Source organism: Astyanax mexicanus, chromosome 9 (assembly GCF_023375975.1).
Source record: "Astyanax mexicanus isolate ESR-SI-001 chromosome 9, AstMex3_surface, whole genome shotgun sequence".
NCBI lineage: Eukaryota > Metazoa > Chordata > Actinopteri > Characiformes > Acestrorhamphidae > Astyanax > Astyanax mexicanus.
In genome coordinates this window covers 35073750-35097381 of record NC_064416.1, presented here as the reverse complement: position 1 = coordinate 35097381, position 23632 = coordinate 35073750, and the positions used below count along the sequence as shown (strand labels likewise).

Sequence of the window (23632 nt, the reverse complement as noted above, 5' to 3'; positions counted from 1 at the left end):
TTATTGACACAAAATATATTTCTCTTCTTTTCTTTTTTTTTTCTTCTTCAGAACTGTTCAAGATGAGGCATGGTCCATAAAAAACAAAAAAACATAACAATCTGCTTCATACAGACGTAAAACATATGCACACTTACACACACATACACACATTTACACACACACTTACACACACAAACAAACTCCAAGGAAGAATCTGAATGCAATTTGGAACTGACCGATTTGAATTGCAGAAAATCTGATAAATGAAAAATAAAAAATAAAACCATAACAGAATCTTCAGTAACTCCATAATCCTCAGTGCACACAAGCAGTCTGTTTTTTTTTCCATTCAACAGCTTGAAAAAAAAAAAAAAAAAATACACGCCAAATACAGTACAAAATAAAAGTGGAAGAGGAACACCTCAAACTTCTGAAAAAAAAAAACCCAAAAAAAACAATAAAATCATCAGCAGGTCATTAAATTACAAAGCAAAGCACACCAGTGGAGGAACAGCCCAGGGCCTCATTTATAACATGCTTATTAACAAATATGAAGAATCACAACTGGGTTATCTTTTATAACACACAAATTTCCTGATAGAAAACCAACAAGTTATGACCTGGTTCTGGACCACTCTGAATGTTTCCATCCAGCTGTGCAACGACACCAATAAATTTGTCTTAATCTTTCTGCAGTGAAACAAGCACAGCTGGCTGCTGCCGGGCCAGCACTAGACCATATTACACTTTGTCATTGTCATAACTGACCCATAAGTGACCGGAATTTGGCCTAGAATTGTCAGCTGTATGGGATCTGTAATTTTTTGACTTGATATACTAACATTTAATAGCAGCAGTTTCTGTATATGGGCTTTTAAGATGTAGTGAAGAAGATCTGTCAAAAACAATACCAGTAAAGTATTTATCCAAAAATTCAGCCTGGTGAATCTTGGCATTGTCATCTTAGAATATGCCCATGTTATCAGGGAAGAACAAAAATTTATCATTGTTGGAATAACCTGGTCTATATTCAGTATATTTAGGTAGTCAGCTGACCTCATTCTTTCAGCACATACTGTTGCTGAACCTAGACCTGCAGACCAACTGCAGCATCAACCCCACATCATTTACTTACTTAAACCCAGGTGGAGACTTGTTTTTTTATTTGGCCAGGCAGTGTAGTGAGGGGAATAATTAACATTATTGCAAACTATCTAGAAAAGTACTACTAGATCCAGACCGAGACCACCTCCTTTGAAAACTCTGTTCCTTTAATCCAGACTCATGTGTAGTTAAAGCTGGTATATTACCTAGATTATTACTACAGCTATGAACTAATGCAATCTCTGCTGCTGCTCCATGATATACTATACAGAAATGGCTCTGAGTGGTCCAGTGGACTAAGGCGTTGCCACTATGATCAGAAGATCGCTGATTCAAATCCTGTTCATGTAGCTTGCCATCGTCTACCGGAGTCCAGAGAGAGCACAATTGGCCTTGCTCTCTCTGGGTGTGTACAGTAGATGGTGCTCTCTTCCCACATCACTCCAAAGGGGTGATGCTGATCAGCACACTGGCGTCTGTGAGCTGATGTATCGTAACCGAGTCACTGTGCTTTCCTGCAAACGTGCTGTGATGCTACTCGGTAATGCTGCATCAGCAGCAGTTCAAAAACAGTCGGTGGCTGACTTCACATGTATCGGAGGAGGCATGTGCTAGCTTCACCCACCTGGTGTTGGAGCATCACTAGTGATAGGAGGAGTCCTAATGAAAAGGTTTTTAAAAAAACTATACAGAAATATGCACTAGTCCAGAACACAGGACATTCTTTTTGTATTTGCTTTTTTAGCTTTGCCACCTGGACAGGTCTATTTGATAACCAAAGACCCAGAGTTGTTTTCCCCCAACTAAGGTGAACCAATATGGATCAGACAAAACAACTACAAGTAGTCAACTCTATGCAGCACCTATCTATTTTTAGAATTCAATTCATGCACATTCTTATATAAATGAGGCCCCAGGTTTCAGTCGATTCAGTAGAGATCAAACTACATGAGAGATTCACACCAAAAAAAACTACAATAAAAAAACAAACTACAAAAAAACAAACAAAAAATAATCAAGCTAAGTAACTCTGATTCACACCTTCTGCAACCAACTGCAACCAAGTGCTGGAGTGATCGATACCACTGTAAAATCAGATCCAATGTCATTTCAGTCGTTACATTCTTCTTTCATGTTTCCAGCTTGTGACATTAAATACACACAAAATACTTTCCTCTGCAACTCACACTTCTAACACACACACACAGCGCCGTTGAGCCGTAATCTCAGGCTCGGAGTCTCTCCTTCGGTACGTAAAGTGCTTTTTTTTTGTCTCCTTTGTTTCCATTTCGCACATGCAATTCCTACACTGACCACTCCAGTGGTCTTTTGCATCCGCACGTGAACATCAGTGGAACGTTTAGAAACACTATATTTGGTTCAGGCTTTACAAGTTAACTGCCCTTTGCTTTTACCATCATTATCGCCGTCGTCTTCACGTGTGCAAAACGTCTCGTTTCATACCTCCACATCTCAACAGGGGCTGCCGAAACAAAACCATAAGCTTGCAGGAAATTCCCCCAAAAATTTCCTGTTAATCCAATCAGATTTTAGGAGTTTACAGCTAGCATAAATATATCTTTATTCATTTTAGGCATTCACTATGAATTACTATTGGAATGGTATACTGTATGCACTGGCAGATAACTCAACCAGATGGACCAATATTTCAAATCTGCCCAGTTTAGGCACAACTTTACACCACCTTCTGGTTTCTACACTCACTGTCTTAATCTGATGGTTGGTCAGAGTACTCCACAAGAAATATCACCACCACAGATCAGGTACAGTATTATATGCTGCTGGAGATTTTTATAGACTGTGGGCCCTATTTTAACAATCAACAGCTTGATTTAGGGTGCATCAGTGTGTCTTCGCTATCGTAACGACAGGAAAAGTACACCTTGCACAGCTCCAAACAGGCAAAAGGCATGAACTAATTCCCGTAATTAATTATGGGTGTGTTTTGGTTTATTTGCAACGTGAAATAAACCAATCAGCGTGTCGATTGCCATTCTCTTTAAGAGCCAGGTGTCCTCTGACTTCGGCAGATTGCTATTTTAACAGCGCAGCACTTTTGCGCTTCTCAGCATAGGAAACTGACCTGTACGTTTACCCTGTAAAGGTGTGCGATCAGGGCATTTACAGGAACAGCAATTTTATTTTATTTTGTATTCTGTTTATTGTTGATGTAAAAGGTGGGTATGTGCACTCTGGGCACGTGTGGCACACCTGGGTTGCCAAATTAGCAATGAACGCCTCACTGTCGACTGTTGATCAAATCAGTCAAGATATGAATATGCCAGAAAAACACGCTGCATATCGGTGCAGATATATTCACGAGTGCCGCACTACTTAAACTAGGTGTAAAAACAGACTGTTGATTGGGTGTAAGATAGCAATAAGCATCGTGACACGCCTTGCACAGGGTGTACGATAGGGCCTTCTGTCACTGTCTACCTCGTAAATGTTAAGTCAGGCACGTCTAGAAGCTCTGTATCAGTTTGTTTGCTCATTCTTTTGACCCGTGCCCACAGGACGCTGCCCACAGGACACTGTTGGCTGGGTTTTTCTGGTTAATGGATTATTCTCATTCCAGCAATGACACTGAGGTGTTTAAAAACTCCAGCAGCACTGCTGCGTCTGAACCACTGAGAATGAATGTCCCACCACTTAAATAATAGCTGCTCTGTGGTGGTCCTGTGAGGTCCTGAATACTATAGTACAGGGTAAAAGAAGGATAATCAAGTATTCAGAAATTTGCTCCTATATTTGGACCACCCAGTGGAGCTGGAAATATATGATAAAAGGTGTAGAAACAAGAAGGTGGTGTTAAAGAAATGGCTGGTCAGCATACATTTGATGTTATGTGAAGCTGTTATGTGATTAAACTAAATCTACGACTTCTCTATTATGTTTCAGCTCTATCAGTGCTTAGGTCATGTGATCTGCTTAGCCCAAAATAACTGAAAATATAATAATCTGAGCAGAAAAAGGAGAAATAAGTTGGGAAAATTGGACTGTAGTATTTGTATTGTTTCATATTTCACTCGCTCGCTTACCTTTAGCAGGCTCCTCCACGAGGGAGCGCTATTAGTACTACAGTAATCAGCTGTTGGTGCATACAACCTGTTCACAATTATGTATAAATGAACCGCTTCTATATAATTGGTTGCGAATAGGACTTCTTATCGACATGTACAGCTGGCTGAGTGGAGCCAGACTGAGCTGTAAACGCGGGAGCTGGCAGATTGAGAAGATAAGGGAAAGGCAGTCTGGCTCTGAACACCAGACACAGAAAACAGGGTGGAATGGTTCTGAAACCACTTACTTACACAGAAACACACACACACACACACACACACACACACATTACTCATTTTCTGCTTGCGCACACACACGCGCACACACACACACACACACACACACACACACACACGTCACAGACGCGTGCAGGTGCGACGCAGAAGATAGAAATTAGAAATTCTCTCTCCTTCACTTTAGAGCTGATAAATTCCTCACATCGATAAATTAACAATAAATATCTACAATAACTATATATATATATACATACTCTTTTATATAAATATATTGAAATATATATTCAATTTCACAATAAACTATATATTCCATATATATTCATATCATCTGTCCGCGGTTCCGTTTTCATTTTCAAGAGAAAGAAAATCACAGTTTCGTAAGCAAACACTGTCGTATTCAAAAAAACGAAAGGCTTTCTCAGCTGTCTGGCTGCAGTCTCCCTCTTTCTTTTTTTTATCATAAATACACTTTCTGTTTACACTCCCACGCGAATAAGTAGATTTCTGGGTTCCATTCAAAGCTGACCACTAGTTTTGGCTGCTGTTTTACAATAAGCGTAGGTGATAACAATGCACATTGTGGGTGGAGGCCAAAACAATCAGGACTGAATGATATTTAGATACACAAAAGTGTCAAAAGAGCCAGTTATAATTTTATATAATTTAATAGCACAGATGATTTAATATCTGACTCATTCGGACAGTACAGTCTGATTAGTGTGGGGTTGGAAAGGCACAATACAGTAATATTATGCTCCATTAACACTAATTTAATGATTGCTGAATTGACCTGTGGGATATGTGACTGGGGTCTGCTCTATTGAATGTGAATGGAATTGCTGGTCTGTTTGCATGGACAGTTTGAGCCAGACACTGCCATTCACGATCATTACCACCCACTGTACACTACACTGTCCACTGTGGGTGGTAATGCCTTATATGATGTATGTATTCCTAATACACGGCTTGAGAAATGTTTAATAGTTGCAAAACTTAGAAAATATTGAATATCCCGTCCATCTGGTGCCAAATATCAGGCTTTTTACTCCACTTCCAACTCCCATAATTCACGTTGTCTTACCATAGGCCCTCAGCTCTCCCCCGAGGTAACACTTCACCATCAATTTACATTACATACTGCTATCCTATGACATGACAATGTGATTCCATCATTGTTGGGATATCTTGCAGTAACAAGATCTCTTGTTCAATACACCAATCAGCCATAACATTAGCAATATTAGCTGCCTAATTTTGAGTACAGCTGTTCCTTGTTGTGACACCATAACAGATCTGATCATTTGAAGAAAGGAATCTACGAAACTTTCGAAGATGTTCTGTGGTGTCTGACACGACAAGACAAGACCAGACAAGACACGACAAGGCGAGACAAGACTAGATGTTAATAGCTGTTATCTCTTATGACTTGTAGGCTCAAATCAAAGAGCCTTAAGTTAAGACTGTATGATTTTAGTGCCTAATTTTGGGATCAGGTTATGGGAAACAAGAAGCAATTAACACCTCACGACCAGCTTATGATCAGCTGATGTATGTTCTACTTCTTTTGCTTCTTTTTCCATTGCAGTTCCAGAAAAAAATGTCTGATTTGTCTTGTATGGATGTACAGTGCAAGTATATATATGTGGTATCACAGCATCGGGTGGTATAGTGTAAGAAAACATGAATCACTGTGAGCTGCGAACTTTTTGAAACACTGCGAGTTTGAGCTACAGGCTGAGTAAAACGATTGAAATCATTGTAAAATGTATGTGAATCTAGCTTTAGCAGCCCATGACCCTGTCGCCAGTGCAGTGGCTGTCTTTCTTGGGGCGCTTTTGCTATGTACTGACCCAAGCAACCCTTCCTGATGTTTTGGAGAGGTTCTGAACCTGGTTGTGTACAGCCATTAAAGTTTAACCTTTCTTAAAGTGGCTTAAAGTGGCCTCACTTTACTTTTCAGTGATGCTGTATGTTATGGCTGATCGATACATACATTTCAATGGCTCAACTCAACCTTACATTGCTCTGCATTCCTAAATTCCACCATTCTGGACCAATCGCCAGCAAGCCCTTGCCGTATTCTACTAAAAATAAAGAATAACCCTTCTGCGTTGGCCTTCAACAGGTTTCTTCCTGCCAAATTCAGTTCACATCAAGACTTTAGGGGTCATTCTAAACATCGCACAAAAAGTAAGGAAATATGGGTTTGGTAGATGACTTCTTGATAAATCTTATACCATTGCAAAGCTTGTTCATTTCTCTTTTTAAATGGAGCCACATTTGTTAGGTATCAAGAGTATCAGAGCTGAGTATATGGGTTGAATCCTAAAAACAAAATGTCAGATCTTCTTTGCTATTAATTCGATGTTCTTTGTCGTCTTCTTGTGACGCCCACTTCATGGCTTGTCTCTAACATCCACTGTTAAATGGAACTTGGCCTTCAATTTGGAGATACTAGAACTAGGGCCAAAAAAATGAGGCAACACAAGCGTGAAGTTGCTCTATCACACAGGTCCTATCCAGATCAGTTAGAGACATGCTGATTCTTGGAGCAGCTAGACACAAACTGACCACTGTAGAAGAGCCCATGCTCACAAGGTGCTCAACAGGTACCAACTTGGGGGTACCAGAAGCTTGAAACAAGTGTCAATAGCAAAATAAGCTTTTTTTAGCACATTTTTTAATGGACGCAACCCATATACTCAGCTCAACAAAGCCATGATCTACCAAACATCAAATTTCCTGTGTTATGTTTAGATAAAGCACCCTTGAGTGGTATTTAACTCAATGTATGTAGCTCTGGATCATGTTGCTCCAGAAGAGATTTAATTTATGTGATTGGTTAAAGATTCAAGGCACTTTTACCTATTATGTCATTGCTTTCTGTTGTTCTTGGTCAATCCCAGACCATCGTTCAGCACAATGGATTCTGCATCTACTGGACAACCTTGCGAACCCCACAAGAAGCCTTTTGGTCGAAGACCACGTGATATAAATTGGGACACTGCAGCCTTACAGTGAGAAAGCCTTAAAAGAGAGACTAAAAGAAGACATCATTTCGTTTCCTGCGTCCTAATTCATAAGATAAAAACACATCGCTTCAAACCACATCACTCCAAAGATGGATTAGGAGGAATCTCAAAAGAAACCATAAAATAACCCTTAAATAACCTTCTTTTCTCTGTGACGTCATTCCACTTCTTTTAAACCATGGCTTTCCTGGGTTTGTAGCGACCGCTACCGTGTCTTCAGGCGACGGCAGGCAGGGGGAGGGACGGACGCTCTCACGACTCCGCAGGCCGAGCCTGGACTGTCTGTTGATGCTCAGGGCTGGTCCAAGCGCTCGGCGTTCTGTTGTGATGGACAGATGGGCAGTTACCCATCCCCCGCTCTCTTCCTCTGCTGTTTTTCCTCTTCCTCCCTGCCTCCCTCCCTCCGTCGGGCAGGAGTGCAGAGTCATGAGCTCACACACACAGATGGACCCTGTGTTTTTTCATGCCTGTCCTGGTCTGGGATGTACGTTTACAGAGACACACACACACTTACACACTCAAACACACTCTCTCGCACACTCAAACACGTGGCTCTACATTGCACGGCGTGCCCTGGTGGCCTGGAGGGGAAGTGACGCTCCTTCCTCAGTGGTAGTGACTCTTGTCGTCCGAGTCCGAGCCAAAGTCTCTTAAAGTCACTCCCCTCTGCAGACTCAGCAACGAGTCCTTCATCTGAGTGAGTACAAAACACACACACACACACACACACACACATTATGTACTGTATTTTTCGCACTATAAGGTGCACTCAAAATGCTTTAATTTGCCCAAAAATCGTTAGTAACCCTTATAATCCAGTGCAGAATTTTACCAAAGCCACTCTGCTGAAGTGCAGCATTATACATGAGTTTCAGAGTTTAAGTTTCTCCAGCACAGAGACTCTAGTACTGCTGGAGCAGCATTAGCATTAGCCGCTAACCACATTAGCTCTTTTGTTGTTCAGAGGTGAGTATATCAGACTGAAGTCTGCCTGTTTACCATGTTAAAACAAGCTGCGCAGGACGAACCGCTAGTTTATATCACCCTGGCTTACCGGAACACTCAGGGTTCCTCAGTATAGAGCTGTCAGGCCGAATTAGCTGCTAATCACTAGCGCTTAGCCACTAATGCTAATGCTCCAGCCTTAGTGCTGGAGAAATGTACGAATCTAAGCTTTCTCTAAATAAATATAAGCACCTTAGTCACCTAAATAAAAAGTTTTTAGGAGAGAAATCTGTGTAGATTTACATCCAGCGGTCTTTCGACTTTAAAACAATTTACAGTTTTGTTTACTTAGCTTAGTTTTACCTAGCTTAGTTAGCTACACCCAACCACCATCACCCAGCAATGAGACCTGCTGAATTAGAAGTTCCTTGTAGTGTCTCTTAAAATGCGTCTTATAATCCAGTGAGCCTTATGTATGAAAGTAGGACAGAAAATAGACATTTATTGATAGTGAGCCTTATAGTGTGAAAAATATGGTATTTAGTTTTGTTCGCGAGTGTCTTTGTGTGTGTGTCTGTGTGGGTGTTTACCTGGTCCAGCAGCAGCACAGAAGACTTAATGATTTCTCTCCATTTCTGCAGCTCAGCTTCATGGAAGCGCTGCTGAGACTCCAGGAGCTGAGCCCACTCCAGCTGCGTTTGTGGTAATTTACTATTCAGCACACATACACACACTAAATCAGGAAAATGCATCCAAAAATAACATACAAAATTAAATTTTTTACTTTCTGATACAAAGGTATACACCAATCAGACCCAACATTAAGACCACCTGCCTGTTTCACCTGCCACTCCATTATATCAGCATATACAGTGTATCACAAAAGTGAGTACACCCCTCACATTTCTGCAGATATTTAAGTATATCTTTGACAAAATGATACTTTGACACAACGAAAAGTAGTTTGTGTGCAGCTTATATAACAGTGTAAGTTTATTCTTCCCTCAAAAAAATACAACAATATACAGCCGTTAATGTCTAAAAACCACCGTCAACAAAAGTGAGTACACCCCTATGAGACTATACCCCTAAATGTCCAAACTGAGCACTGCTTGTCATTTTCTCTCCAAAATGTCATGTGACTCGTTAGTGTTACTAGGCCTCAGGTGTGTATAGAGAGCAGGTGTGTTCAATTTTTAGTAAATCTCTCACACTTTTTCATACTGGTCACTGAGTTCCACAAGAAGTTCCAACATGGCACCTTATTGCAAAGAACTCTCTGAGAATCTCATTCGGGAAACTAAGCTTATACTGTAAATAAACGGAAGTGCTTTACTCACCCAAATAAACAGAAGAGTGCTCTTTTTTTCTTACAGTTTTGTTTACCTAGCTTAGCTTTACTTAACTTAGTTAGCTACTCCCACCACCACCCTTATAATCCGGTGAGAAATACTTTATTCTAGATACTTTTCAGGGGTGTCTACACTTTTGGCCATGACTGTAAATAGTGTCCTATATGATTAGTGGAGCTGATACGATGAACAATGAGTGTAAAAACACCACCACTGATATTTTTCAAATTTTGGATGTAAGCTAATCTAATCTGTACGCTGGGTCTGATCTCAACCCAAAATATTTATTTGATCATTTCTGTGCGTTATCTGTAGGGGGTTGCACTGTCAGATCCAACTAAAATTAAATATGTTTTATTACATTTATTCTATATAGAATAGAATATGAAAACATTTTATTATGTGCAATATATGACACACCTCCTAAAAAGCTTTATAAAAGAACCTTTGTGTGTATGTATTTTGTGTTTGTGTGTTGTACCTTTTGTCCAAGCGTAGACCCTGCCAGGTCATTAGGCTCTGTGCAGAATGCTCCAGCATCCACAGCTTATAGAACAGCATCATATTCAGAAACACCAGCAGCACCAGACTACACACATCACACACACATCACAGACACACACACACAAAAGAGAAGGAAAAAAAGTGTTAAAACATTAAGAGAAGAGAGAGCTCTCGACAGAAAGCATCTGGGTCATCAGTATAAAGATCAAGGATAAGAAAAAATGTCTGATTAATCATCAGTTATTCACTGCTGATATTCAAAAGCACTATTCAAAAGCACCATTACTCATGATATTAAAGCATTTATGTTTTATGTAAGAAAGTCTATGTACCTTATGCAGATCCTAAGACCAGCCAGGATTCGGAAAAAGAGAGAAAAAAAAAACACAAATAAACTGATTAACAGAAGCACAACCAATAGACATTTTCAGTCAATGCAAACTACTGGAATTAATTTAGATGAGGGTAACACAAAATTTGAGGCAATACAAAATATAAAATAATAGAAATATAGAAAATATAGAAAATATATAGAAATAGAAAAATTGCTCAGATCTTCTCTGACAATGACACGTAGCTTTTTCTGCCATTGATTTGTTTGGTGTTTAACAATGTTCTTGGGGTGTAGTCTTCTTTTTTTGCACATTTAGCAGCCTGTCTCTTATATCCCCCGTTATGTGGAACTTGTTCTTCAATTGGGAGATACTAGAACTTGGGCTCACTCCAAAAAATGCTGCAACTTGGTTTTGCAGAACACCAGCTTGAAGTTGCCCAATCGCACGGGTCCTATCCAGATCAGTCAAATGAGACATGCTGATTCTTGGAGCAGCTAGACACAAACTGACCACTGTAGCAGAGCCCATGCTCACAAGGTGCTCAACAGGTACCAACTTGGGGGTACCAGAAGCTTGAAACAAATGTCAATAGCAAAATAAGCTATTTTTTTTTGCCATTTTTAAAAAATATATATAAAATATATACTTTTTTATGAGCAAAATGATTAAATAAATCAATAATTTAGTTGAGAAATGTGTATCCTGTTATCAATAAAAAAGTGTAAAGGGTTCCCATATATAATATTACCACAGAGTAAAAGTACACTGCTTCACACCATTCTAATAATGTCATAATAAATAATTATAGCTCGTAATAAGCTTTATTGTACCATGCTGTGAAAAGTATTTGCCCCTTAAAGATTTCTGTTGTTTTTGCTTTATTTATTATACTTTACATTCTTCAGATTATCAAACAAACTTTAATATTAGACAAAGATACCCTGAGTAAATATAAAAAGCTAGTTTTAAATGATGATTTCATTTAATATCCAAACAATCTAGCCCTGTCTTAAAAAGTGTTTGCTCTCCATGAATTAACTGTGATTAACCACATTTTTTGGAAAGCTGAGTTCAATTTTACTACAAACCACAATCAGGCCTGATTACTGCCAGACCTGTAGAATCAAGACATCACTTAAATAGAACCTGAAACTGTCTGACAACATGAAGCAGATAAAATACGGAGTGTCTATTTGCACCCGGGTGCAAATAGCACGTGCCACACAGCAAGGCTATTTTCACCCCTTAATTAAAAAAAAAAGAAAGAGAACTCAATGCGAGGGAGCGAAAAGGCGCAAATTCACAGATGGGGAAACGGAGACCATAGGAAATGGTAAGCAGAATTTGGTTATTATTTATGTATAAAAGGCCCATCACTCAATTTAACTCTACATTTTAAGATAAATTTTTAAGACAGAGTGTGAGAATTATTATCTATCGAACACTGTTGACTGAAAACGAATAAACTAAGCTAGTGTTTTGGTGGATCTCAGTTTAAGTTATTTGATTGAATTAAAGTTTGAGGCAGTTAGGTAACTTGTATCTAACCTTATCTTAGTTATTAAGTAAAAAGTTTTGTATTTTGTTGCTTATTCTGATTAATTTAGCTAGGGTTACACTGCTATGTACACCCGGGTGCAAATAGCACACACTGCTATGTACACCCGGGTGCAAATAGCACACACTGCTGCATACACCCGGGTGCAAATAGCATGTGCCGATAAAATATCTTAAAAAGCAACACATTATGCCACAATCTGAACAAAATCATTGATTATCTATCAGTCTGGAAGTCATTTCTAAGTCTTTGTGACTCCAGCGGAACACAGTAAGGGCTATTATTCACAAATGGGAAAAACATGGAACACTGGCGAACCTGCCCAGGAGTGACCGGCCTACCAAAATTACTCCAAAAGGGCATGGGCGACTCATCCAGGAGGTCACAAAAGAACCCAGAGCAACATTTAAAGAACTGCACTTCAGTCTCACTTGCCTCAGTTAATGCCAGTGTTAATAATTCTATAATAGGAAAGAGTCTGGTCGAAAATGGTGTCTTTGGGAGAGTTCCAAGACAAAACACTGCTGACCAAAAATAACACAATGACCCATCTCAAATTTACCAACAAACACCTTGATGATCCCTAGGACTTGGCATAAAACTAAAACATAATTGAAAAATGAAACATGGTGGTGGTAGTTAGTGTGATGGTCTGGGTTTGCTTTGCTGCTTCAGGACCCGGGCAACTTGCTTTAATACTGTAGATGGAACCAAGACTTCTGCTCTCTAACAGAAAATCCTTATTATTTCACAACTCAGGCATACTTGGGTTCTGCAGCAGGACAATGACCTGAAGCACACCAGCAATAATCTTATGGTATGATCTTAAACAGGCGGTTCATGCTCGAAACGCCTCAACAAAATACTGCAGTGTACATGTCAAGAACAAATCAATAAATAAATAAACAGAAAAAAAATAAAAGGAGTGAGAAAGCAAGGACTCAAAAGAAAGTGTACAAAATAGAGGCATACTTACACAAAACTGATAATGAGCAGCAATCTGGAGATACTGCAGAAAGGCCCGCCTGCAGCACTGTGTTCAGGCGTCTGTCTCGTTTGGGTGGAGCCTATTTGCAAACAGACAAACAAATGAATACCAATAAAATAAAAATGCTGTTTTTGTTAGTAATGTAATACAATTTCTTAATTAATGTTTTTTAGAATAAATACAAAACCAACAGTTTCACCTTTTATACTTCAGAATTAATTTTGTCTTAGTGTGTGTGTGTGTGTGTGTGTGTGTGTGTGTGTGTGTGTGAATGTAACAACCTGCCACATGTTTTATCCGTTGGATGACCTCCTCGTCGGTGGGAGTGGTTACGGGGCTGAGCGTTTCCTCCAGGTGTGGTGTGCGCAGATGTGGGAGGGGTCTTTTTCTCCTTCGGAGGGTGGAGCTCTTTAGCGCTTTCGCTTTTGGAGACGGCCGGTGCGTCTCTAACAGAACGTCCTCTGCTTTCGCCAGCTCAAGCTCTGCGTGATTAAAGAGGGTTCAGCCTGACTCACAAGATAACACCTCACAACGACGATCGACGATCCCTCCCTCTAAGCTACGCAAGCACGCGCGCACGCTACGCAAATAGCGCAGCACACGCCCCGGACATTGTGACTGCTCAAAGAGCAGCCCTTTCTCCTGAGAATGTGGACATTCTCATCTTCTTAAAGAAAAACTTGAAAATATAAAAATAACAGTTTTGTCTAGCCTCAAATATGTTAATAGTTTTGGTATCTTAAGGAGCATCTTTCTCTCAGATAAAGTTAATAATATATCTTTGTTAAAGAAAAAAAAAACATGTCATTCTTCATGTTTAACTGTTATAGTAGGATAGAGTTCAGTTTGTTAAGGCTCTAATTGTTCTATTATTTTGTACATCACTGTTCCTGTATTTTTTCATTATTTATTTTGTTATGTTGCACATTGCTGTTTTAATAGTGCACACTGCTGCTACCAAAAAAAGCCACTAGATGGCATTACATATATATCTTAATTAAATTATTTAAATTTGACCATTAGTGCCTAATGTGGTCACAGATCACTTTGCATCACTTATATCAAGCCCACCTTTTGAAATAAGATATTGTAAATTTGATGAATCAAACCAATGACTGACCATAGACTAATCTAAAACTGGCACAGGCCTCTCTGCTGTAAAAAAAAAAAAGAAAATCGAGAATCGAATCAAATCGTGACCCTAAAATTGGAAATTAAATCAAATTGAGGATTTAGAGAATCGTGACACCCCTACTGCAATCCCATCAATAATACTGTACTTAGAGACACTAATTAAATTACCCCATATGTAATAGAGTTCCAATTAAGCTCTGTAATATTTATCCAGTGATATTATAGCGTGTCTCTTACCCAGACTCCTGAAATTCTCCTCCAGTCCACTCCAGAAGTTCTTCTCAATAAAACCCTTCACCAGCCCCCACGGCTGCTTCCTATAGCGCAGCTCTGTGGAAACCCTGGAAAGATGCACAAGCCTAAAGGTTAAAATTTAGCCTAAATTTACTGAATTTACTGAACATTTTTGACCCTGGAACCAGATGTGTTGAGATCACATGCTGGTTGCTGTAAAGGGGAATACAGCAGAGTTCTGCTCACTTGAGCCGGCACTTGTTCTTGGCCACGCGGGTGAGCGTGTAGCGGTTGAGTGTGTAGAAGTAGTCGTGATACGGGACATCGTGAGTGACGACCTCGGCATCGATGATGTAACACTCGCTCTCCTGACTGGCCTTGTACAGGGTCTGAGGGAGAAAGAGAGAGAGATAAAGAGAGAGAGAGATTGTATTAGAGGAAGACAGGCATATTACGACAGAACTGAATAAACACATAATAAACTACTGACTCAGTGGTACCCATCATGACTTGCCTATGGAATATTATATATTAAAATGTATAATACATCAACAACTGAGCTAACATTGACTTTTTGGAGTGGTCCGTCATCATGCTGGTAGTTGCCTTTAAAGGATGGAGAGAAAATTAGCTTAAAAAAAAAACTAATTAAAACAGTGGAGAGATGAGACAAGAAGAAAAGTCATGAGAAGAGACAAGACAAGATGAGAAGATAAGAGGCAAGACAAGAAGAGATAAGACAAGAAGAGATTTAAGAAGATGAGAGATGAGGCGAGAAGAGTTTTGAGGAGATGAGAGAAGAGACAAGACCAAAGAAATTAAATGCAGAGGTGAGAATAAATGACATGAGATGAGGAAAGTAGAAATAAGTCAAGATGAGAAAAAAGGAGTTCAGATGACATGAGACGAGAAGAAAAGAGAAGAGATGAGAAAATAAGAGGCATGACAAGACAGGAAAAGATTAGACGAGAAGAGTTATAAGAAATGAGAAGAGAAGAGAGAAGAGACAAGACCAGAGAAGATGAAAATAGATCAGATAATAAAAGGTGAGAATAAATGAAACAAGATGAGAAGAGAAGAGTTGAGACAAGAAGAAAAGATGAAAGAAGAGACTACATGAGAAGATAAGAGGCAAGACAAGACAAGAAGAGATAAGATGAGAATTTTTTTTGAGAGATGAGAGAAGAGACAAGACCAGAAAAAATGAAAAGAGATGAGACAATAAAAGGCGAGAATAAATGAGATGAGATGAGAAGAGATGAGTCTTGAAGAGAAGAGTTGAGATGAGACAAGAAGAAAAGATGAGAGAACAGACTAGATTAGAAGATAAAGGCAAGACAAGACAAGAAGTGATGAGACGAGAAACGTTTTTGAGAGATGAGAGAAGAGACAAGATCAAAGAAGATGAAAGAGATGAGGCAATAAAAGGCGAGAATAAATGAAACAAGATAAGAAGAGATGAGTCATGAAGAGAGGAGTTGAGACAAAAACGAAAAGATTGAGATAAGATACAAGATGAGAAGATAAGATGCAAGAAATAACAAGAAGAGATGAGATGAAAAGAGTTTTGAAGAAATGAGAAGAGATTGGTGAAGAATCAAGACCAGAAAATACGAGAAGGGGCAAGAGAATAAGAGCTGTGAGATGTGAGATGAAATGAGAAGAGAAGAGATGACATGTGATATAAAGAAAACAAAAGAGACAAGAAGAGAAAGATGAGAAAGTAAAAGGCGAGACGAGACAAGAAGGAATGAGACAAGAAGGGGTTTGAAGAGCTGAGAGGAGATGAGAAAAGACAAGTCCAGACAAGACAAGAAATTTCTGAAAATATGACAGAAGAGACAAGACCAGACAAGAAAATAAAGAGTTTTGAAGAGATGAGAGAAGAAACAAGATGAGAGAAGAAGAGAAGAGATGAGACAATAAGAGGTGAAGATAAATGAGACAAGATGAGACACGCAGAGATTAGTCAAAATGAGAAGAGAGGGAATATAAACCTACAGGCAACATGTCTAATACTCTCTGGAATGATGGTGCTCCATCCAGTACTGTTGGTATGAGTTGTTGGGGAGTTAGGGATGATGAGATGATACGAATCTAGTATAAAAGCCTGTCCTGGACATTCTCTTTATTAAATACCCTTTTAAATAGAGCATATATTGTATATATGTGAGTTGTAGTGTTTATGTGTGTGCAGGGTTTGGGGCTCACCTGAGTCTCACTGACGGTGGCTGTTTTGGGTGCGAGTGGGTTGGACAGGGAGATTGTGTACATGATCTCCCTCGTCTGATTCCCTGCATCCTCCTTCTTCCACGGGTGAAACACCACATCTGTGTGTGGGAGTGTGAGCGGTGTGAGCAGCCAGAGGAGAGAACGAGAGAAAGAAAAACGTGACTGTGGGGTATTGTGTTCTAAGATGATCTGGCAAAAATATATACATTACATAACAATATATATATATATTACAACATACAACAATGTAGAATGCCTGGTCAAAAAAAAGATTACACACTCTAATATTGGGTTAGACTGGATTTAGCTTTGATTGCAGCAAACATTCACTATGGCATTGGTTCTACAAGCTTCTGCAGTGTCACAAGATTTATTTCTGTCCTGAATTGCGTTCATTTTTCCCCAACATCTTGTATTAATGATGAGAGATTTGAAGGACTGCACAAAGTCTTCTCCAGCACATCCCAATGATTCTCAATGGGGTTTAAGTCTGGACTCATCTTATTATATAACCTACATTGCAGTGGAATGCAGTGAATATAGTGGATACCCCTTCTGCAACCACCTTCAACACAGCGCTCAGAAGAAGTTAGACAGCCATGGCCCCGCCCCCGGAGTGAAAATTGTGAATCTGATTGGTTAGACTGTCCTTCAGCTTTGTTAATAGAATCATTACTACACTCTTCTCAAAATCAGGAGAAGGGTCACGCAAGCCATTTTAAAAAGCTCTGATTGGTTAAAACCGCTGTCAGTCAGATAAGAGTCCTGTAGTAAAACTTATTTTAGGTCATTTATAAAAGTAATTCTTATACTTACAATAGCTATGATATATATATTTCCTCACTAAAAAATATGTAATTATTTACATGCATTTATTGTCACCCCTTCTCTGAAGGGTAAGAAGGGCCTCACTGCACACCACTGCTATATTCTATAGACTATATTCAATATATTCATGTAGCTGACCTCATTCTTTCAGCACATACTGTTGCCGAACCCAGACCTGCAGACCAACTGCAGCAACAAAAAGAAGCTATGCACTGCATTAGTTAGAGTTACATAACTTGTTGCTAGCAGAAACATAATCACTCATGCAGTAATTATCATTATTATTAAATCTAGGTGGTGACTTTTTTGTATAAATAATAAAAAAAAACATTTTGAATCCAAAAGATATCAGTGATTTAAAAGAGCACAAATGTTGCTCCCATTGTTGACACAGATGTGCAAATGTACACAAACAGTTTGTCTAGTCCCTGCAGAAAAAGAACTTCCAATAGACAACAGACTCTCTGGAGGAGCTTAATATAAAAAAAAACAAGATAAGATAAAATAAGATCAGATGAGTTAAGATAAAATGACATGACATGGGAAGAGACAAAAAGAGATGAGAAGAGACAAGAAGAAACAAAACGAGATGAGAAGACATGAGATTTAGGAAAATAAAATGAGAGGAGAAGAGTTTCAAAGAGATGAGAGAAAAGACAATACCAGATAAGATAAGAAGCGATAAGACAATAATAAGTGACAATAAATGAGACAAGATAAGGAGAGTAGAGATGAGTCAAGAAGAGAAATTAAAAGATCAGATGATAAGAGAAGAGATGAGAGAAGAGACGAGACCAGAGAAACCAGATAAGACAACAAGAGAGGAGAATAAATGAGAAGGGGCAAGAAGTGGAGATGAGTCAAGATCAGAAAAGAAGAGCTCAGAGGACATGAGATGAGAAGAAATGCTAAGAGATAAGAGGAGAAGAGTTTTGAGATGAGAAGAGCTGAGAGAAGGAAAGAGACTAGGGAAATTAGATGAGACAATAAGCGGTGAGAAGACATGAGAAGAGACAAGACAAGATGAGAAGATAAGAAGCGAGACAAGAAGAGATGAGACAAGAAGATATTTAAGAAGACAAGATTAGGTAAGAAGAGTCTTAAAAAAGATGAGCGAAGAGACAAGACCAGAGAAACGCAAAGAGATGAGACAATAAGATATAAGAAAAAATGAGATGCGATTAGGCGAGAGAAGTAAAGATGAGTCAAAGATGAGAAGAGTTAAAAAAAAAACATGAGACGAGAAGAAAAGAGACGAGATGAGAGAGAAGACAAGACCAGAGAAGATGAAAACAGATGAGACAAAAAAGATTAGAGAAGAGACTAGAGGAGAAGATAAGAGTTTTGAAGAGATGAGAGAAGAGACAAAACCAGAGAAGATAAAAAGAGATGAGGCAATAAAAGGCGGGAATAAATAAGACAAGATGAGAAGAGATGAGTCATGAAGAGAAAAGATGAGAAGAGACAAGACCAGAGAATATGAGAAGACAATAAGAGCTGAGAATAAGGTGTGTTAAAGTGTTTTAAAGGGATGAGACGAGATGAGAGAAGAGAAGAGACCAGATAAATGAGATGAGAAAATAAGGAGAGAATAAATTATTATAATAATAATCATTTATTATTATTATTAATAATAATAATAATAATAATAATAATAATAATAATAATAATAATAATAATAATTTTCCATGACCATATTTGTATATTTAAAAAAATATATAAATCTTTCTACCTGAAAATCTCCTCTGCACCATGAAGTCAGACATGAACTGCGACTCAGTAAAGAGGAAGGAGTACATCTTATCCACACTGAACTTATACACCTCATTAATGTACTGACGACCGTTCAAATCTTCATGGAATGCCTGGACTTCCACTTCTGAAAACATCACCACACACACACACACAAACATATACACACACACAGGGAGAGAGAGTGAACAATTTTTTTGCCACTCACAAATATGGAATAAGAGATTTGGTCTAATTTGTTTAATTGGTTTCTTTTTATCTACTCTGATGTTTTGGTAATATTTATGCAGAAATATAGAAACTTCTGAAGGGACCATTAACTTTCAAACTTATCTGTTCATAATGTTCTGGCTCACTGATGTTTTCTGGTTCTGTGTATGATAAATGAGTAAATATGTGTTTTTTACATGGCTCTACGCGTCTGCCTACCCTCGTCGTGTGTGTCTGAGGAGTCGCTGAGCTCAGTGGGTATATCCTCATTATCGTTGAAGTCGAGTGATGGTGAGGGCACTGGACTCAGCTGACCTGCGACTGCCTCGCAGTTCCTCTCCTCCTCCGCCAGCAGGGGCAGCGGCAGCAGCTCACTGTCAGCAAGGCAGTCTGTGTACTCCTCAGGAGCGAGGTCAAACTGCAACCAGCAGAGGGCACCACTCACTCACAGCATTTACAACATATTTACAACAACTTTAAACTGAGCATCAGGTATTTACAGTTCCCATCTCAGACCATCATCTAAGCAGATCTTCATCACAGTCAATCAGATGAGCTGCTGAGGAACAAATCCATACAGTGACTGAAGGATGAATCAATAACTGAGGATTTTCTCACTATTATTGACCATCCTGATTATAATTAGGTATTTGAATTGACTCCTATGTGAGAAACATTTTGCAACTAGAATTGCAAACTCAAAATATAATGTTTTGTTTATTTAAATGACAATGTATTTTTTGCACTATAAGGTGCACTGTATTATAAGGCGCACTATCAATGAATTTGTTGTCTGTTTTCTGGTGTATTTTCATACACGAGGTGCACCGGATTATGAAGAACATTTTAAGAGACACTATAAGGAACTTCTAATTCAGCAGGTCTCACAACTTGGTAGTTAACAAATTTAAGTAAAACTAATCTAAGTAAAAAACTGTAATAAAAAAAGACTTTCTTTTAAAGTCAAATAACAAATATTAATCTATACAGATTTGTCTCCTGAAAACTGTTTATTTGGGTGAGTAAAGCTCTTCCGTTTATTTACAGTAAGCTTAGATTCCCGAATTTCTCCAAGACTGGAGCATTAGCATTAGCGGCTAGCTGCTCCATCAGTGCTAGCCGGGGTTAGGAGCAGACTACAAACCGATTATACTCCTCTCTAAACAGGGAAATAGCAATAAGGAGCTAATGCTAATGCTACTCCAGTCTCTGTGCTGAAGAAACTTCACTTAAACTTCTGTGTAACGCTGTACTTTAGCGGAGTGGCTTTACTGCTCCTTACAACTGACTGCTAAAATTCATACATAAGACACACTGGATTATAAGGTGCACTGACAATTTTTGGGAAAATTAAAGGATTTTAAGTGTGCCTTATAGTGCAAAAAATATAGTGAACATGAAAAAAATTATATAATTATTTAAAAATAATTATACATTATAATACAAATAGATACATATTAATACACATTTAAGTTTTTTTTTATTCTTGTCATATGTTTTAATCTTTACTATAGCAAAGTGCTGTAAGATTTTGCAGGAAAACACTGCACTGACTTTGCGCTTGATATAACACAGTGGACCAACACCAGCAGATCACATGTCTCTATATACTAAATGGAATAAATATAATATACTACTTTTGCACTGTGTGTGTGTGTGTGTGTGTGTGTGTGTGTACTCACAGACAGTGGCAGGTCGGTGCTGCTGGGTGGGGTGGTGGAGTTGAGGGTGGAGTGTGTGATGGATCGTTTATGGGATGGGGGGCTGCTGTCCGGTTTATTCTCTCCGCTGCTCTTGGACGAGTTATCATTACTGACCTCGTTCTCCTCCGCTGGGATTTCCTCACAGTACCTAACACACACACACACACACACACACAAATAAGAAAGGGAAAAAATGAACATGAAATGTAAAGTGTAGGTTGAAATGTGAGACTGTCTGTAGAGCAGATCAGAAAGAGTGTATGTGTATATGTGAGTTCAGTATGTGTTTGTTGTGTAAATTCACCCCATGGTGTTGAAGTCGTCGTCAGGGGGGACGTAGTCCTCGTCATCGCTGGTCAGCCCAAGCTCATTACCATAACACTGATGGACAAAGTGCCACAGCTCCTTAGGACACAGCGGCTGCAGAGAGGAAATACATAATGCAATATTTAGAAAATATATAGAAAACAACAATAAATGACAATAAAGAATATGCTTTCATAGTTATAATATATTAGTATGTGCCAGCGGGACAACACTGAAGATACGACACTTTGATAAAATGTAAGTGTACAGCTTATATAACAGTGAAATGTACTGTGCCCTCAAAATAATTAAACACACAGCCATTAAACCCCTGTCAACAAAAGTGAGTGCCTACCTAAGAGAATAATGACCTCATACATAAAAATGACCCCAAACACACCTCCAAGAAGGAAGCTGAAGATAAAGGCGATGGACTGGACAACAAAACATGTCTCTAGACCTAAAGTCAATTAAGCATCTGCGGGGCATCCTCACACGGAAGGTGGAGGAGTACAAGGTCTCTAATATCCACCTGCTCTGTGATGTCATCATAGAGAAGTGAAAGAGGATTCCACTGGCAACCTATGAAGCTGTAGTGAACTCCATGGCCAAGAGAGATAAGACAGTGCTGTAAGTCAGACACTGACTTCTTTATATTGTATCACAATGTTATATCTTCAGTGGCGTCCCATGAAAAGAGAGTACTGTTGATTGGTGTCTGTGTTGTGGATGAGTGAGTGGGCCTCCTGTCTCACCTTCTCTAGCAGGGCATTTTGCCAGAGTCTGAACATCATCATGTACGTCCTGTCCCTCGCCCCGAACGACGTGAAAAAGTGCTACAGGACAGAGTGAGAGACAGAGAGACAGAGACATTCATGATGCATGGACAAATAAAAATTCGGTACCACTGTAAAATAAGACTACCTTCATAAAGGCTTTATAAATGGTTTACAATTAGTTTATTAATGGTTATTTATTAGGTTGTAAATAAATAATAAATAAATATAAATAATCAGTTATAACACATACGTAGAAAGGGCAACAATGACTTGTTGTTTGCCAAATAGTGAACCCACAGCCATCTATATTGTTGCTCTTTCTACGTGTGTTATAACTGATTATTAATGATTTTTAAGGCATTTACAACCTAATAAGTAACCATTAATAAACTAATTGTAAACCATTTATGAACTTTTTATAAAGGTAGTCCTATTTTAAATTGGTACCAAAAAATCTCCAGAAATTATAATATAATAATATTATAATAAAATGTTTTTATTAAACCATATATTGTTGATTCCACTAAAAGGTAAGTAGCTTTTAGGCTTCTACTATAAAGCTGTCATTTTGGAAACACAAGTATTTTGTCCTACAGCAACAATATTCCCTGCATATACACAATAAAAACTGCAATACAGCTCATTGAAAAAAGTAAGAGACCACTTAAAAAAATTGTGAGTTTCTTTGATTTTAACCAAATTGAAAACCTCTGGAATATAATCAAGAGGAAGATGGATGATCACAAGCCATCAAACCAAACTGAACTGCTTGATTTTTTGCACCGAGAGTAAAGCAGCATAAAGTTATCCAAAAGCAGTGTGTAAGACTGGTGGAGGAGAACATGCCAAGAAGCATGAAAACTGTGATTAAAACCAGATGCCTTATCTTACCTTCTCAGTGTCCGTGCACACCTGGATGGCATTGGGGATGAGACGTGCTGTCTTTTCTTTCGTCATGGAGCAGATGTCCTTTAAACGCACTGTCAGCTGCACACAAAAAACAAATTTTACACATTTTCCTTCTAAATTCAGAAAGCCAGTTAATCCACCCACTCCTTAGTCTTTCCTCCATCACTAGTAACACCTCTTACACTAGGAGGGTAAGGACTATGGACTAGGCACATGCCTCCTCTGATATATATATGAAGTCAGACCCTGTCTCTTCATGTCTAACAGTTGCGGATGCAGCATCACTGGGTAGCCAGCACATTGTCTGTGTCTGAGGAAAGCACAGCAACTCAGCTCTGATACATCAGCTAAAAGACGCCTGTGCTGATCAGCATCACATTAGTGAAATGATGTGGTGAAAAAGTGTCATATATATTCTTGCAGAG

General features: G+C 38.8%; 1 protein-coding gene across 4 annotated transcripts in view; it reads right to left on the bottom strand.

Moving 5' to 3' along the window:
- Positions 1-23632, bottom strand: part of gramd1bb (GRAM domain containing 1Bb) — a 291298-nt gene continuing 267666 nt past the window's right edge. For 2 of the 4 annotated variants that reach the window (XM_049483728.1, XM_049483729.1), the window contains 11 exons: positions 23190-23285; positions 22275-22355; positions 21518-21633; positions 21193-21361; positions 19730-19928; positions 19281-19427; positions 16700-16818; positions 14735-14877; positions 14492-14595; positions 13402-13602; positions 13004-13199 (listed from right to left, as the gene is read on the bottom strand). In XM_049483728.1, the coding sequence (XP_049339685.1) occupies positions 13105-13199; positions 13402-13602; positions 14492-14595; positions 14735-14877; positions 16700-16818; positions 19281-19427; positions 19730-19928; positions 21193-21361; positions 21518-21633; positions 22275-22355; positions 23190-23285 (1470 nt within the window). In that variant the 3' untranslated portion in view covers positions 13004-13104. Of the gene's footprint in view, positions 8132-8973; positions 9095-10216; positions 10325-10571; positions 10584-13003; positions 13200-13401; positions 13603-14491; positions 14596-14734; positions 14878-16699; positions 16819-19280; positions 19428-19729; positions 19929-21192; positions 21362-21517; positions 21634-22274; positions 22356-23189; positions 23286-23632 lie in introns of those variants that run through there. The other 2 variants (XM_049483731.1, XM_049483730.1) reach the window with 2 other exon arrangements.